The sequence below is a fragment of the Capricornis sumatraensis genome, chromosome 3 (genome assembly GCF_032405125.1).
Source record: "Capricornis sumatraensis isolate serow.1 chromosome 3, serow.2, whole genome shotgun sequence".
Taxonomy (NCBI): Eukaryota; Metazoa; Chordata; class Mammalia; order Artiodactyla; family Bovidae; genus Capricornis; species Capricornis sumatraensis.
Window position 1 is genome coordinate 27,659,252 of NC_091071.1, and position 13,482 is coordinate 27,672,733.

Consider the following 13,482-nt stretch of genomic DNA (forward strand, 5'->3'; position numbering starts at 1 on the left):
CTGGGGTGCCGCTCTTCGGCCTAACGCTTCCTCCCAAGAAATTAAAGTCTTGAGACTGTTCATCTCCCTGGAGCAGTACTTTAAAAAAAAAGAAAATCACTGACACTTGTGAAAAGGTCCTTTTTTTGTCTCAGAAGAGACTCAGTAACCGTTAAGTCAAGTCATCCACCGAGCCGGCCCTGACAGTGAACCAGTGGCCCCCAGTGAGAAACTGAAATCTACAAACGAGGAGGGGACTCACGGGGGCTCTTTTCAGTACCAGATGCTCCCACCCGGAGGGACCAGCGCTCTTGGCTTAGAATGCTTCATTAACTATGAGCAGGTTTTCATTCTCAGGCACCTGGAGGCGTAAACCCATTCTAGCCGTGGGTAAAAAGACGGAGGGAGGAAGGCAAAGACTGGGGTGGGTAAGGAGGTGAGCAGCCAAGCGGGGAAGCTGGCACTGAGAGGGCTCTCCCAGCCTGGACCTCCAGGCCCGGTCACCCGGATTCCAGCCAGCAAGTCCCATTGGAGGCAGGGCTGGGAGGCTGGTTCCCAGCAGCTGAGCACCTCGTAGACCAGATGGCTGGTGAGAGGGCTGTCAGTGGTCCTCGGGACACTGCCTGAGGGTGAGCATGGGCTTCACCAGGCCCCTGACCTCCAACTGCAGCCCTGGAGAGACAAGCATCTAGGGAGAGCCAGGCAAGGACGGAGAGGTGCCAGGGACCAGCAAGCTTCCCCAAGGTGCGGAATCCACAGACTTCAGCTGGAGAGGCCTGAGGCAGTTGGCTGGATTTGGTCATAGCAGATTTTACGCAACCGAATTCTCTGGAAGTCTGGTGGCCCGAATGTCCCCCCAGAGCAGGGAGAACATATGTGCCCTCCCAGGGGCGTGAGAGCATGTGTGCATCTTCGGGGGTAACAGAGCCGAGGGCGTGTGCATTGTTGGGGGGGCTGCATCCCAGCGTCTCTCCTGTTTCCTCACGGCCAGTTCTAGGCAAAAGGGCCAGAGGGCGGCTGCTCTGTGTATGTTTTGGTTTTGGGGGTTTTCATTTTTTTTTGGTTTCAGTCTGAGAGCCTTGGGTTCCGAAGAATGCTGACTCGTCCCTGACTGCTGGCAGGTTGGCCCTGCAGTTCTGACCAGCTGCACCCGCTCCGGGCTCATACCAAGCCAGCATCTTTGGCCATGCTGTAAAAGAGACCTCTCCGCTGCAGGAGGTCGGAGGGGGAGCCCCATTCCCGGATCTCTCCTTTGTCCAGGACGATCACCCTGCAAGGGAGGGATGCAGACATGAGGCATCGGGGAGGGGCTGGCACCCCGTGCTCCAGGAGTCTACCTGGGCAAGTCCCTGCTTTGGGTCAGACCCCTAACACCCTCTGCCAGGCCTGCTGCAGTAGCCATCCACCTGGCTGCCTGTCCTCAACCCCAGTTCTAGTCAATGTCCTGTGACATCACCTTCAGTACTCTCTTATCGCCTTGTGTATTTCCCTCCCAGCACAATTCGCTTTTATTTGTTGCTGTGTTTATTGTCTATTTCTGCACCCAGCCCCCAACTAATCCATAACGTCCCTTAGGCAGGCTCCTTGTGTGACAGCTCCCGGCTCAGTCCCCAGTGTCTGGAACAGGGCCAGGAATGTGGCTGACAATCCACACATGTGTTAACTTTTGACTGAGTGATGGCAAAAATGCCTGGTACTAACCAGGACAAAGAGACACCAGGGCTGTCACTAGGTATGAGGTCAGTGTTGCATGAATGAATGAATGAGTGGGTAAACGGGGTGGGTGGGGTGGACCGTGAGGCCTGGAGGCCTTCTGGGCCAAGGGCGTCACCTCGTGTAGTCCATGATGGTGTTGAGCCGGTGAGCGATGGTGAGGACGGTACAGTCATCAAATTGCGTCCGAATGGTGGACTGAATGAGGTCGTCCGTTTCCAGGTCCACGGCCGCCGTGGCCTCGTCCAACACGAGGATCTTTGTCTTCCTCAGCAGGGCCCGGGCCAGGCACACAAGCTGGCGCTGCCCAACGCTTGACCAGGAGAGAAAGACCAGGAAATGAATGTCAAAATCACCCCTGACGCTGAGTCCAGGCCATAGCTGAGAGGAGGAAGAGGAGACACTGTCTGCTGCTCAGACCAGGAGGGCACGTCCACCCGCCACATCCGCGCCCACACTGGCCATCACTAATCGATCAGCACGGTCTTCCTGTTGAGCTAGAAGCAGCCTCAGATTCACTCTCAACACAGAGCTCGGAGGTGAGAGCCAGGATATCTGATCAGTTCAGTACAGCGAGTAGAACAATGAGCAAACTGGCCCCAAGCAAAGTTTGCCCCAGAAGGCAAACTGCCTTCTGCAGGGCCTCTCTCGGTGGACGCTGGACTCGACCCTGTGCCTGGCTTTGGCCACTGGGATGCTGGCAAACCTAGAGGCTTGAACAGGGTGCACACCAGGGTGTGCTCACGCCTGCACCTCCGCCATCACCGTGACAACGTGCCTAGGCTGGTCTGCCGGGGAAGGAGGGACACCCAGGGCAGAGCCTAATAACGGCCCCAGAGGAGGCCAGCTAGAATATCCGCCTGCAGCCAGCGGCTCCCACCCACGTGGGTGAGCCAAGACCAGCAGAGCCGCCTGGCTGGCCGCCCCCTGGTGTGAGTGGCCCCGGCCCTTGCTGAGCACACCTGAGGGGTGGTGCTTGGTCGTCATGGTGATGGGTGCAGCGGGAGAGGCAGAGGATCCCTGCTGTGCCAGGCATTACCGCTCTAGTTGTTGGATCCCGGGTGGAGCCTGGGAGAAGGGCCAGGTAGCTGGGGCCTTGGGTCGGGGAAGGGAGGCCCCAGAGCAGGGCTATTTACTGACTGGGAGAGAAGCCTTTCCAAAACGTAACAACTTCACTCTCCACCGAAGGGACCTGGTGTGAGAAAGGAGCTGTTGGGATCATCCTGGTTACACCTCACGGTAAAAATCAGCCCAGCATGAAACCCGTTTTAGATACTGAAACTTGACGCCCAAGAGATTAGGAGACAAATGGCTCGTGTGGCAGAGTTGGAACTCAAGCCCAGGTCTGAACCTGATGCAAACAGACAAAACCTACCAAGGCCCCGACAGAGGTGATGTGGAGGCCCGGCTGGGCATCACTCCGCCTACCTGAGGTTCTCCCCGCCTTCTGCGCACTCGTGGTTCAGTTTGTCAGGAAGGGCTGACACGAAGCCCTTCAGGTGGGCAAGCTCCAGGGACGTCCAGACCTCTTCATCCGAGTACTGGCTGAATGGGTCCAGGTTCATGCGGAGGGAACCCGAAAACAAAACAGGGTCCTGTTTGGAGGGAAGACGGCAGACAGCGTGTGAGGCTCGAGGCACAGTCGGACATGGGTGGGGCAAATAGGTGGGATGTAGAATGTTCTTGCTAGAATTGTTCAAAATGGGGTTTTGGAGTTCCTCCAAATCACCATTTCTGAAGATGTCGAAGATGGGGGGAAAAAAATCTGGAAAACTCTGAGTTAAGGGAAATAAGACAGATTTCTTTCTTGTCAGATTTCCCAGAGCACTCAGTACACAAACGTGTTGGGAACCTTCTGGAAGCAAGAACCAGCATGCAGATTAGGGCAATTCCTAATTGCAAGGTAAATGGATTCCCCTCTGTCTCCTGCCTCCAAATTAAAATCTGAGAAAAAATTTAAGGCAACACAACACTAACAGGCAACATATTATGCAATCGCCACCTACAGGAATCAGTCTAGAAAATTCATCATTCTCACCTAGCTCTTGGGAAGGTGAGAGATTCCTGTCCAGCAGAGAAGCCAGTGTCTTAACTGGATGCTGTGAGATGCTTAGGACACTGCCTACTGGGTGGCAGGAGTGAAGGAATGAATGAAACCTACTTAATTCTCCCTGTTATTTATGTGTGAAGGGGAGATTCCATGAAGAAACATAGCACAATTTCAGTAAAAAGCCATGAAAACCACCAAGCAAGAGCAAATGTCCATCTGTTGTGAAAATACACACGCGCCACTTTCAGTGTGACCCCACCCACCTGGGGGATGATGGTGATCTTGAAGCGGAGATCGTGCAGGCCTATCTTGGCGATGTTGACGTCATCAATGATTATCTCTCCCTCGGCTGACTCTTTGATCCGAAACAAGCCCAGGGTTAGGGACGATTTCCCGGCTCCTGTCCGCCCCACGATGCCAACCTGTGGGGCAGGAAGGGCCTGGGTGAAATGGGAACGCTGGTATCTGGGCTGACCTCTCACTCCTCACATCCTTAAGTTTAACCAGCCACAGAGCAGTTCAGTCATCTGGTCGACCCTCCCTTCTCCCTCTATATCTACTCCCCTCAGCAGCTTCCAGGGACATTCCTTTAGGGGCTGTTGTGGGCAAAGGTCAAGAAGGACTTCCTTGTCTCTGCCAGCTCTTTTTAGAAATTAAAAATTATAATCAGTTCCTTTAGTAAGTTAGTTATTTGCAACTCAAGACAGTATTAAGTAGCAATCAAATGGTTTTTCAGTTCTATGATGGTGAGTTTCCCCATCCTGAGGTGTTGGAATATCTCAAAGGTTCAGGAAGATGCCCCTGTATCCCAGCTGAGTGAGCAGAGGTCATGGGTATGACCTGGCCTCCACTTATCCTCTTGAGGGAACTGGGCTCTCCACTTAATGGCTAATGACTGACGTTCCAGGCAGAACTCTCCCCTTCTCATCTGGGCTTCAGAGAGGCAGGCTCCTCCACCTTCGGACAGCAACTCACAGGGCAGCCTCATTATGCAACATAAGCCAGAAAGCCTCCATGAGAACACCACCCACGCTGTTCCTCCTCTTGTTACAAGTTAGAGAAACTCTCTCATGGGAACGGAATATTCTGGGCCTCCTGACTGGGTGTTTAACAACTCCTGCATGTTCAGAGAAGAAAGAAACACTGGTCTCTGGCAAATGGGCACAAAGACCCTCAGTCTGATTCCTCAGGAGGGTCTGAGGGTCTCAGGGCAAAGACGTCCTCTAGGAGCAGCGATACCCTTGAGCCATCCCTAGTAGTGAGGAGGGCATCCTTCTATTCTAGAGGCCTCGTGGCCAAGGGGGCACATGAAAAGGGGAGGAAGGGACTGGTCAGTGAACTGGGAGGCTCACGTCTTATCTAGAAAGAGCCAGGTGGGAAGGATGGGCCCGGTGCTGCCAGAAGTTCTGAGCTTTCAAGAAAAGCAGGAAATGGAATTTTTTTTTTTTAACATAAAACATTCCAGATTTTTCAGTGTTGGCAATTTCCAAAACGTATCCCCTCTGGCTCCTGGGCTACCAGTCTGCAGTTGGGACACTCTGAGCAGATTTTACTGCCAAAGGCTCTCCCCCTCCACCCTGTGGTTCGGGGGCAGGGGAAACCTGGTGGCAGCCTGTGCCTGCCCACGGATGGGCAGGGGTCGAGGGGCACCCACCTTCTCCCCGCCATCGATGGTGACATTGATGTTCTTCAGAACCAAGTCCAGGTCCTCTCGGTACCGCAGGCCGTAGTCCCGGAACTCTACTCGGCCCACCTGGGGCCAGTCGCTGGGTGGTGCCATATCCTGGATTTGCCAGGGAGCCTGCGATGACAGCGGGCAGTGGGTGGGCGTGAGGGGTCTGAAGTCCGTCTCACGTGCCCCAGGGCTCCACGTGAGCGGCTTCAATGACCCCTCTGACCTCACGGCCCCCTCCTTCCCACTCACTGCCTCACTGCTCCCACACTGACTTCTGGAATGTTCCCTAAACATACCCACATGTGCTGCTTCTGGGCCTTTGCACTTGCGGCTTCTGCCTGGAACATTCTGTGCCAAACTAGCCCCTTGGCCTGCTTGGCTGCTGTGGATCCAGGTTAATGCAACGGCCCTCCGGGCCCTGGGCCCCTCTTCTCCCACACTCTCTGCGTCCACTGTCTTTGAGGGCGCTCACTACCTCCTGGCATTGTAAGCAAGTGTCTCTTTACTCCGTCATCCACAGCCCACTGGAACAGCCCCTCTGCGAGAACAGGTTCTTTCACTTGTTCACTGCTACATCCTAGAGCCCAGAGCACGCAGGATATGCTCAATAAACATCTGTGGACTGAATCAATGAATGGCGGTCTCCTCTAGACAGACACAAAGCTAAAGGAGATAATCTGATGGCTTCGAAGGCCTGGAAAGTTTGAAAGTGAAAGTGAAAGTGAAAGTGAAGTTGTTCAGTCATGTCTGACTCTTTGGGACCCCATGGACTGTAGCCTACCACGCTCCTCCATCCATGGGATTTTCCAGGCAGGAGTACTCGAGAGGGTTGCCACTTCCTTCTCCAGAGGATCTTCCCAACCCAGGGATCGAACCCGGGTCTCCCGCATTGTAGGCAGACGCTTTACCGTCTGAGCCACCAGGGAAGTCCATGGCCTGGAGGGCGACCGTAAAAGCAGCAGCCAACACTTGACGGTCACTCTATCCCATGACCTCCTTTAATCCTCACTACAATCCCAAGAGTGGAGTCCCTTCCCATCCCCAGTTCACACACGAGGGAACTGAGACACAGAGACTGAAAGCAACTTGCCTGGAGTCACACAGCCCCTATTTCTGAAAAGCTACTCCGTTCAGGTCACATTTCCTGAGGTCTACACCTGGATATGCTCTGGGCTACGCTCCACACTCTCTTCAGGGAAGAGAGGAACGGAGAAGACAATAAAAGAGGACTTCCATCCTTTCTCCCCCATAAACTTCTTACGGTAATTTTTTTACACCCCTCATATAAATAAGGAGACACTGCTGTAAGAACATGGAGGGGACTGGAGAGAAATTGGTGGAACTTTCTACCTGTAAATCTTATGTAATATGTACAAACAGATAAGTAAACAGATATATTTTAGAGTGGTAAGACTCTGGGAGACCTTTTTCTTGTATTTTTCCAATTTGCTCTTAATCTAAAACTATAAAAATAATTAATTAAAAGTAGTGAAAATAAGTACAGTATTTTTAAAAGTAAAAACCTGAATTTCACACTTTAAATGAGTGAACTGCATGGCATATGAATTATACCTCAAAAGCTGATATAAATAAACGGATAAATCAAGGTAGGGTGGGAACCTGCTGTAGTAATGTGCTCTTATTTCCACAGGGGGCACTCACATCATTCTGAAGAATGCTCTCTGATGAGGTGGGCCCTGGTTCACGGAATTCAAGGACTTGGCACAGATCACTTCAGTAAATCCCTAAGTCAGAGTCTAACCAGGGTCCCTTTAGTTTCATTCCCGGGGGGGGGGGGGGGCATTTTCTTGGAATGCAGTGATAGTCACGCAGTCGTGTCCAACTCTTTGAGACTCCGTGGACTGTAGCCCACCAGGCTCCTCTGTCCATGGGATTCTCCAAGCAAGAACACTGGAGTGGGCTGCCATTCCCTTAGGGATCTTCCCAACCAGGAATCAAACCCCGGTCTCCTACATTGCATGCAGATTCTTTACCGTCTGAGCTACAGGGAAGCAAGCCCATGTGATCTTAGGCAAGTAACTAGTCCTCTCTGTGTCTGTTTCCTCACCTGCAAAATGGGGGTGATAGTAGAAGGTGAATTGCAAGGTTGTGTAAAGGATGAATGGATTATTCTACGCAGAGTGTCTAGAACAGGGCCTGACACCACACAAGGGCACAATGTGTGTGTCCCTATTATTACTGGTGGTGGTGGGATGGAGTTATCGCTAGGCATTACTGCTATTGTCATTAGCACTACTCCTGCTATTCAGAGATGGTGTGCAGACAGAATAAGGCAGTTATTAGGGGCAATGTGACACCAAAGCCTTGGGCCATACTCCCAGTTGTCCTGCTGACCATGAATGTGACCTCAGACCAGCCATCGCTCCTCACTACGTGCCCTTTTCCTCCATCCATAAAATGAGGACTTGGGTGAAATAACTGCAGGGTTTCCCAAACTTCGGGAAACTCCTTACCAATAATAGCATAATTTGTGCAATATCCTTATATTGATTCTCATTACTGATACCTGATATTTTTAAATGACTCACTTGTACTTAACTTTTAATTCTAAAGAGAAAATTAGTATGATTCATTTTGCATAATGTAAATCCCCATTCAAAACACATAACAAATAACAGAGGGTTTTTTTTTTTTTCCTTTGGTCAGGTGGAGGCTGCCTGCAGAAGGCACATGCTGGGGTTCAGAGGATTCTTCTGAGTCAAGTTACACCGAAGACCATGGTCAAGAGGTCAGGCCGGGGGCTTATGTTACCTCCTTCTCAGTTTCCGAATATTCCTTGAGTCTCTCCACGGCCACAATGTTGGTCTCCATCTCGGACGACATCCGAACGAGCCAGTTCAAGTATGCGGTGACCTGTGAGGGGAAGAGTCACCCGACGGAGCATCTAGAGCGAGCGTGAGTTGTTTCCTTCTCATGAAGACAGAAGGAATTATGGAATGATTCAGATAATGGAGGCCCAGAAGATAGCTACCTCAGATACCGCGGCCAGACCTGCTACTGTGCGTCTCTTACGCCAGCGCCACATTTCAACATGACCCACGGGGCTACACAAGCAATCAGAAAGGAAATGAGAATGTACTGCCAACTAGATGACAGTTAGGAAAACACGCTGCGTCGAAATTTGGGAGATGCAGCTAAAGCAGTGCCTCGAGGGAAATTTATAGTATTGAGTGCATTCTTCTGGTAGCTGGAGGCATCCTCTCAGGCCATCAGGGACGCTCCTTGGCTGATGGGGGAGTCCTGGCTGCCCGTCTCCTTTCTCCCCTGCTTCAGTCGGTCACTGGGCTCTAGACCTGCACCTCAGACTCCACCTGGCCTCGTCCCCTTCCCCCACGCCTACAGAGATTCAAAGTAAAGGCCCAAGCGCCTGACAACCGGCTCCCCAGTAAGAGAAAAGTCCACCTGAGAGTGCCCCCGGCTTACCTGCAGGGAGTAAGACACCGAGAGGCCCACCAAGCCCGCACTGAGGCTGTGCCGGGAGATCACGGCAAACAGGGAGGCAAACAGGACGATGCAGTTGCCTACACACTCCAGCCGCACGGCCAGCCACCTGCGTGGAGACACAGGCAGAGGGACAGGGACACACACGCACGTGCCCAGGTCAGCTTCTCAGAGGCTTGGTTTCCGGTTGAGAGTGGGGTGGGGGAGCTGGGTAGCCACTCTGCTTACTGAAATAATTCCCCAATAGCTCCTGAGAGAGGCCTTGTTTGTCCAGTTCATGGGACATGGGGAAAAAGGGACACAATTTCAGGAATTCTTCATTGGTCTGGCAACCCCAGGGAATAACTAGAGTTCTCCGTAAGTGATCTTCCCAGGAAACTGAAACTTTCTTTCTTAAGGGCCAACCTTTTCTCACTGAAACCTTAAAAATACACACCCATGTGTGCATTTTACAACAAAGATGTCTCAGAGACTTCCGAAATGCTAAGAAAAATCATCAACTCTGAGAGGCATCTCTGATTTAAAACAAACGGCTCTTGGCAGGATGGGGGGAGGGGAGAGTGAGAAATAAACGACCCTTCTCAACACAGCCAAAGGGTCCCCAGACCTAGATCACCGCGATTTTAGAAACATTAAAATGTATTATCTTTCCTTTAAAATATAGACAGATCTACACGTTTAAAGCTAACTTTTGTATGCTATCACATAGGAACACTGTTTTTATGTTTGAAAATGTAAAGCATTCTAGAGAGACAGTATTATCAATCTGTTTTTTTCCCACCACATTCTTAAAGATCCATGTGACGGATCCTCGGGATGTGAGTTATTCCCACAGAAACCCAGATTTCAACAAACTCCCTAAACAAACTCTGCAAGGGAACTGCAAGGTCTTTCCAGCAATGCCCGATTTTCCTGCCCGACTCACACTCAGGGACTACACGGTGTGCAGTGGGTCACTGCCAGGGTGCTCTGACCCCTCCCCGGAGTCTTCTCTCTCTCATATCTCAAAAAACATCTTAGGATGTAAGCAAGTGAGGACGGGATGGTCTAGATTCAATCAATAATTAGCCAACTTCTACTCCTTTTTCTTTTAAGCCCGATGCTATTCAACCATGCTTGATCCCCCAAAGGGCAATTTCACACGGTCTAACCTAATAGTATTACTAATAAAACTGCTTCCCACACTCATCACCCGGGGGCGGGGGTGAAGAGAAGCATGTGAGGAGAACACTCAGGAGCCGAGGCCGCCGTCACCGATGGTCCTGTATCACCAGGGCCACGGCTGAAGCATGGCCCTGCGCTATCTCCCGACTCAGAACTCTCTGCGCCTGCGCTTCAGCGGCCCCTGCGGCCACACGCGCGCTGACCGCGTCCCTGTTTCTAATGGTCCTTCCGTCCTCTCCTCTGGCCGAGGCCAAGCCTCCCTCCCGTGAGGCCGGCGCTGGGCCCCACACCGCGGCTCCGGGAGCCTCCCCCACGGCCCCGCGCCCACCTGTTGGCCACGATGCTGGGGTAGTAGGCCTTCTGGTTCTCGTCCACTTTCAGGTCGCTCTGGCGGATGAAGCGCTCCTGCTCCTCGAAGGCGCGGATAACGCTGACGCCCAGCAAGGTCTCGTTGAAGTGGGAATAAACCGGCGAGCGGCTGACCGACTCGAGGCGCTTCAGCTGCCGGGAGGAGGCCACGTAGAACCTCTAGGGGAAAGAGAATGGACCAGGGGTAGGCGAGGGGCCCCTCATCCCATCCTTCCAGGGCCGTGCTGGAGAAAGACTGGACGTAAATGACCCCTCTGGGGGCGGAATGCTGGACCGGGGCTGCGTTCACCCGAGGAACGGCAGATGCGCTGACTACAATAACCAGGGCGGCAGCAGTGACAACAGCTCACGCTCCGGTGGAGCCCGGATCTCTGGTAGCTCAGCTGGTAAAGAAACCGCCTGCAGTGCAGGAAACCCTGCTTCAATTCCTGGGTTGGGAAGATCCACAGAAGGGCTAGACTACCCACTCCAGTATTCTTGGGCTTTCCCTTGTAGCTCAGCTGGCAAAGAATCGCCTGCAATGCGGAAGACCTAGGTTTGATCCCTGGAGAAGGGAAAGGCTACCCACTCCAGTATTTTGGCCTGGAGAATTCCATGGACTGTATAGTCCATGGAGTCACAGAGAGTCGGACACGACTGAGTGACTTCCACTACACTACATGCGAAGCCCAGCGTCCCAGCACTACTTGAAGCACCTTCACAGCCATCAGCTCTTTAATCTTCATCAAAAACCTATGAGGCGCTCAATCCTGTTTCACAACGAGTAAACTGAGGTCAACCTCTTCCCTAAAGCCATGTGGCTAGGAAGTGGCAGAGCTGGGATTCGAACACCAACAGTCCGGTCTCAAAGAGTTGACCTCAACACAGCATGGCCTCTCTGATGCCACTGACCTCGAGGGTTTATGGACCCCACAGCATTGCTTTAGGACAAGCAGACCTCACCGTAAACCCTGCCTCCACCTGTCCCCATGGGCAGAGACCACATCCACTCTACTCCTGCCCTAACCCGGGTGTTCAGCTCATTAAGAGACAGAACAAGAGCCCACCGGGAGCACTGAGGAGCTCTGACAGAGGCTGGACTGGCCATCTGAAGACACCTCTGTTCTCCTGGCTTCAGTTTCTGCATCTGTACAAAAGGACCTGCTGAGACCAAAGTTCCCTCTCCCGGATGTGCTGAAAATGTAACATGTCTGCACCGGCTTCAACAGCAGAGCCGGGCAAGTGAACACAGGTGCTGAGGGCCATGTTTCCTGCCTCCTGGGCTGTGCTGGGTGCCCTGGGCTATCTTCAGGGGCAGAGACTTTCCATGGAGAACACTGAACAGAGTGGGCGGCTCTTACGGGTTCTCCAAACTTTTTCTGGATGCCAGCTCACATGGGAATTTGAACCACATGTTGGGGAGCCCTCCGGGGGCCCCAGAAACTCTGAGAACCCAGGGGTGACACCAACCTGGGCCGCCTCAGATCGGGGGTTCTGCCAATCCCTGCACATGGTCAGATGCCACCTGTCCTCCGGCGGCTCCCACTGCCTTGGGATGCAGTCCAGACCCCGTGGTCTGGCTCAAGGACCCTGGCATCTGCCCCCATTACCCTCTTCTGGGATCACCTCCTCTCCCGGCTTTCTTTCCTCCTGGGTGAAAACAGTTCTAAAATGTTTGACCTGCTCGACTTATTCCACTTGTCAGGTCCTCTGAATTTTATTTCCTCTAAAAAGTGAACCCGAGACTTATTTTTGTTATGGAATAGTCTGATTTTTTTAAAAATAAGTATTAGCTTTCCTTTTAAGCTTTATTCCTGGAGAGAATCCACCCTGTGTACTCACCTGATTCTTCCAAGGAGTGCCTGGTGCTCATGAATGAAAATGAATGTTCAACCTACACCTGTCTGGTGCTGGCCTTGGGCTGGGAGCTAAGACACTAAGGCAAGTGCCAGGGAATTTTCACAGATGCCATGCAATTCCGGGGGTAGAAATTACTTATTCCAACAACCTGGAGGCCCCAACAGAATTCCACATCACCTTACCTCTTACATTCCTTTTCCTAAAAATGACTTGCAAACACTAATGTATCAGTTCAGTTGCTCAGTCATGTCCGACTCTTTGTGACCCCATGGACTGCAGCATACCATGTTTCCCTGTCCATCACCAACTCCCAAAGCTTGCTCAAACTCATGTCCATCGAGTCAGTGATGCCATCCAACCATCTCATCCTCTGTCATCCCTTCCTCCTCCTGCCTTCAATCTTTCCCAGCATCAGGGTCTTTTCCAGTGAGTCAGTTCTTTGCACCAGGTGGCCAAAGTATTGGAGTTTCAGCTTCAGCATCAGTCCTTCCAATGAATAGTCTGGACTGATCTCCTTTAGGATGGACTGGTTGGATCTCCTTGCAGTCCAAGGGATTCTCAGAGTCTTCTCCAACACCACAGTTCAAAAGTATCAATTCTTCAGCACTCAGCTTTCTTTATAGTCCAACTCTCACATCCATATATGACTACCGGAAAAACCATAGTTTTGACTAGACGGACCTTTGTCCAGAAAATAATGTCTCTGCTTTTTAATATGCTGTTTAGGTTGGTCATAGCTTTTCTTCTATATTTGAAAGTAAAAGTGAAAGTCGCTCAGTCGTGTCCAACTCTTTGCAACCCCATGGACTGTATAGTCCCTGGAATTCTCCAGGCTGGAATACTGGAGTGGGTAGCCTTTCCCTTCTCCAGGGTATCTTCCCAACCGCAATCAAACCCAGGTCTCCTGCATTGCAGGCAGATTCTTTACCAACTGAACTATAAGGGAAGCCCTCTTCTATATTAGTGTATATTAACTGTTAATATAATTACAGTGTATATAATATACAATTCATGTATATTAGATATACACTAATGTATATCCATTTAAATTTTTTTTCAAGTGATACAGATAGGATGATTAGAAAAACATTACATTAAGTCAATGATCCTGAGAGAACCACTACTCTGATTTCAGTGTATAATGTTTTAATTATTTTCCAGAGAGAGAGAAAGAACACCTACCCTTACACACATACATCTTAAAAGGCTCTTTTTGAGATGCAACTTACTT

At 51.4% G+C, this 13,482-nt stretch overlaps 1 protein-coding gene across 1 annotated transcript in view; it reads right to left on the reverse strand.

The window, feature by feature from the left end:
* Positions 1–13,482, reverse strand: part of ABCC1 (ATP binding cassette subfamily C member 1 (ABCC1 blood group)) — a 107,168-nt gene continuing 93,686 nt past the window's right edge. The window contains exons 24-31 of the mRNA XM_068968395.1: positions 10,372–10,571; positions 8,862–8,988; positions 8,190–8,291; positions 5,397–5,543; positions 4,006–4,164; positions 3,121–3,287; positions 1,811–2,005; positions 1–1,249 (exon numbers count right to left, since the gene is read on the reverse strand). Coding sequence (XP_068824496.1) covers positions 1,141–1,249; positions 1,811–2,005; positions 3,121–3,287; positions 4,006–4,164; positions 5,397–5,543; positions 8,190–8,291; positions 8,862–8,988; positions 10,372–10,571 — 1,206 coding nt within the window. The 3' untranslated portion in view covers positions 1–1,140. The remainder of the gene's footprint in view (positions 1,250–1,810; positions 2,006–3,120; positions 3,288–4,005; positions 4,165–5,396; positions 5,544–8,189; positions 8,292–8,861; positions 8,989–10,371; positions 10,572–13,482) is intronic.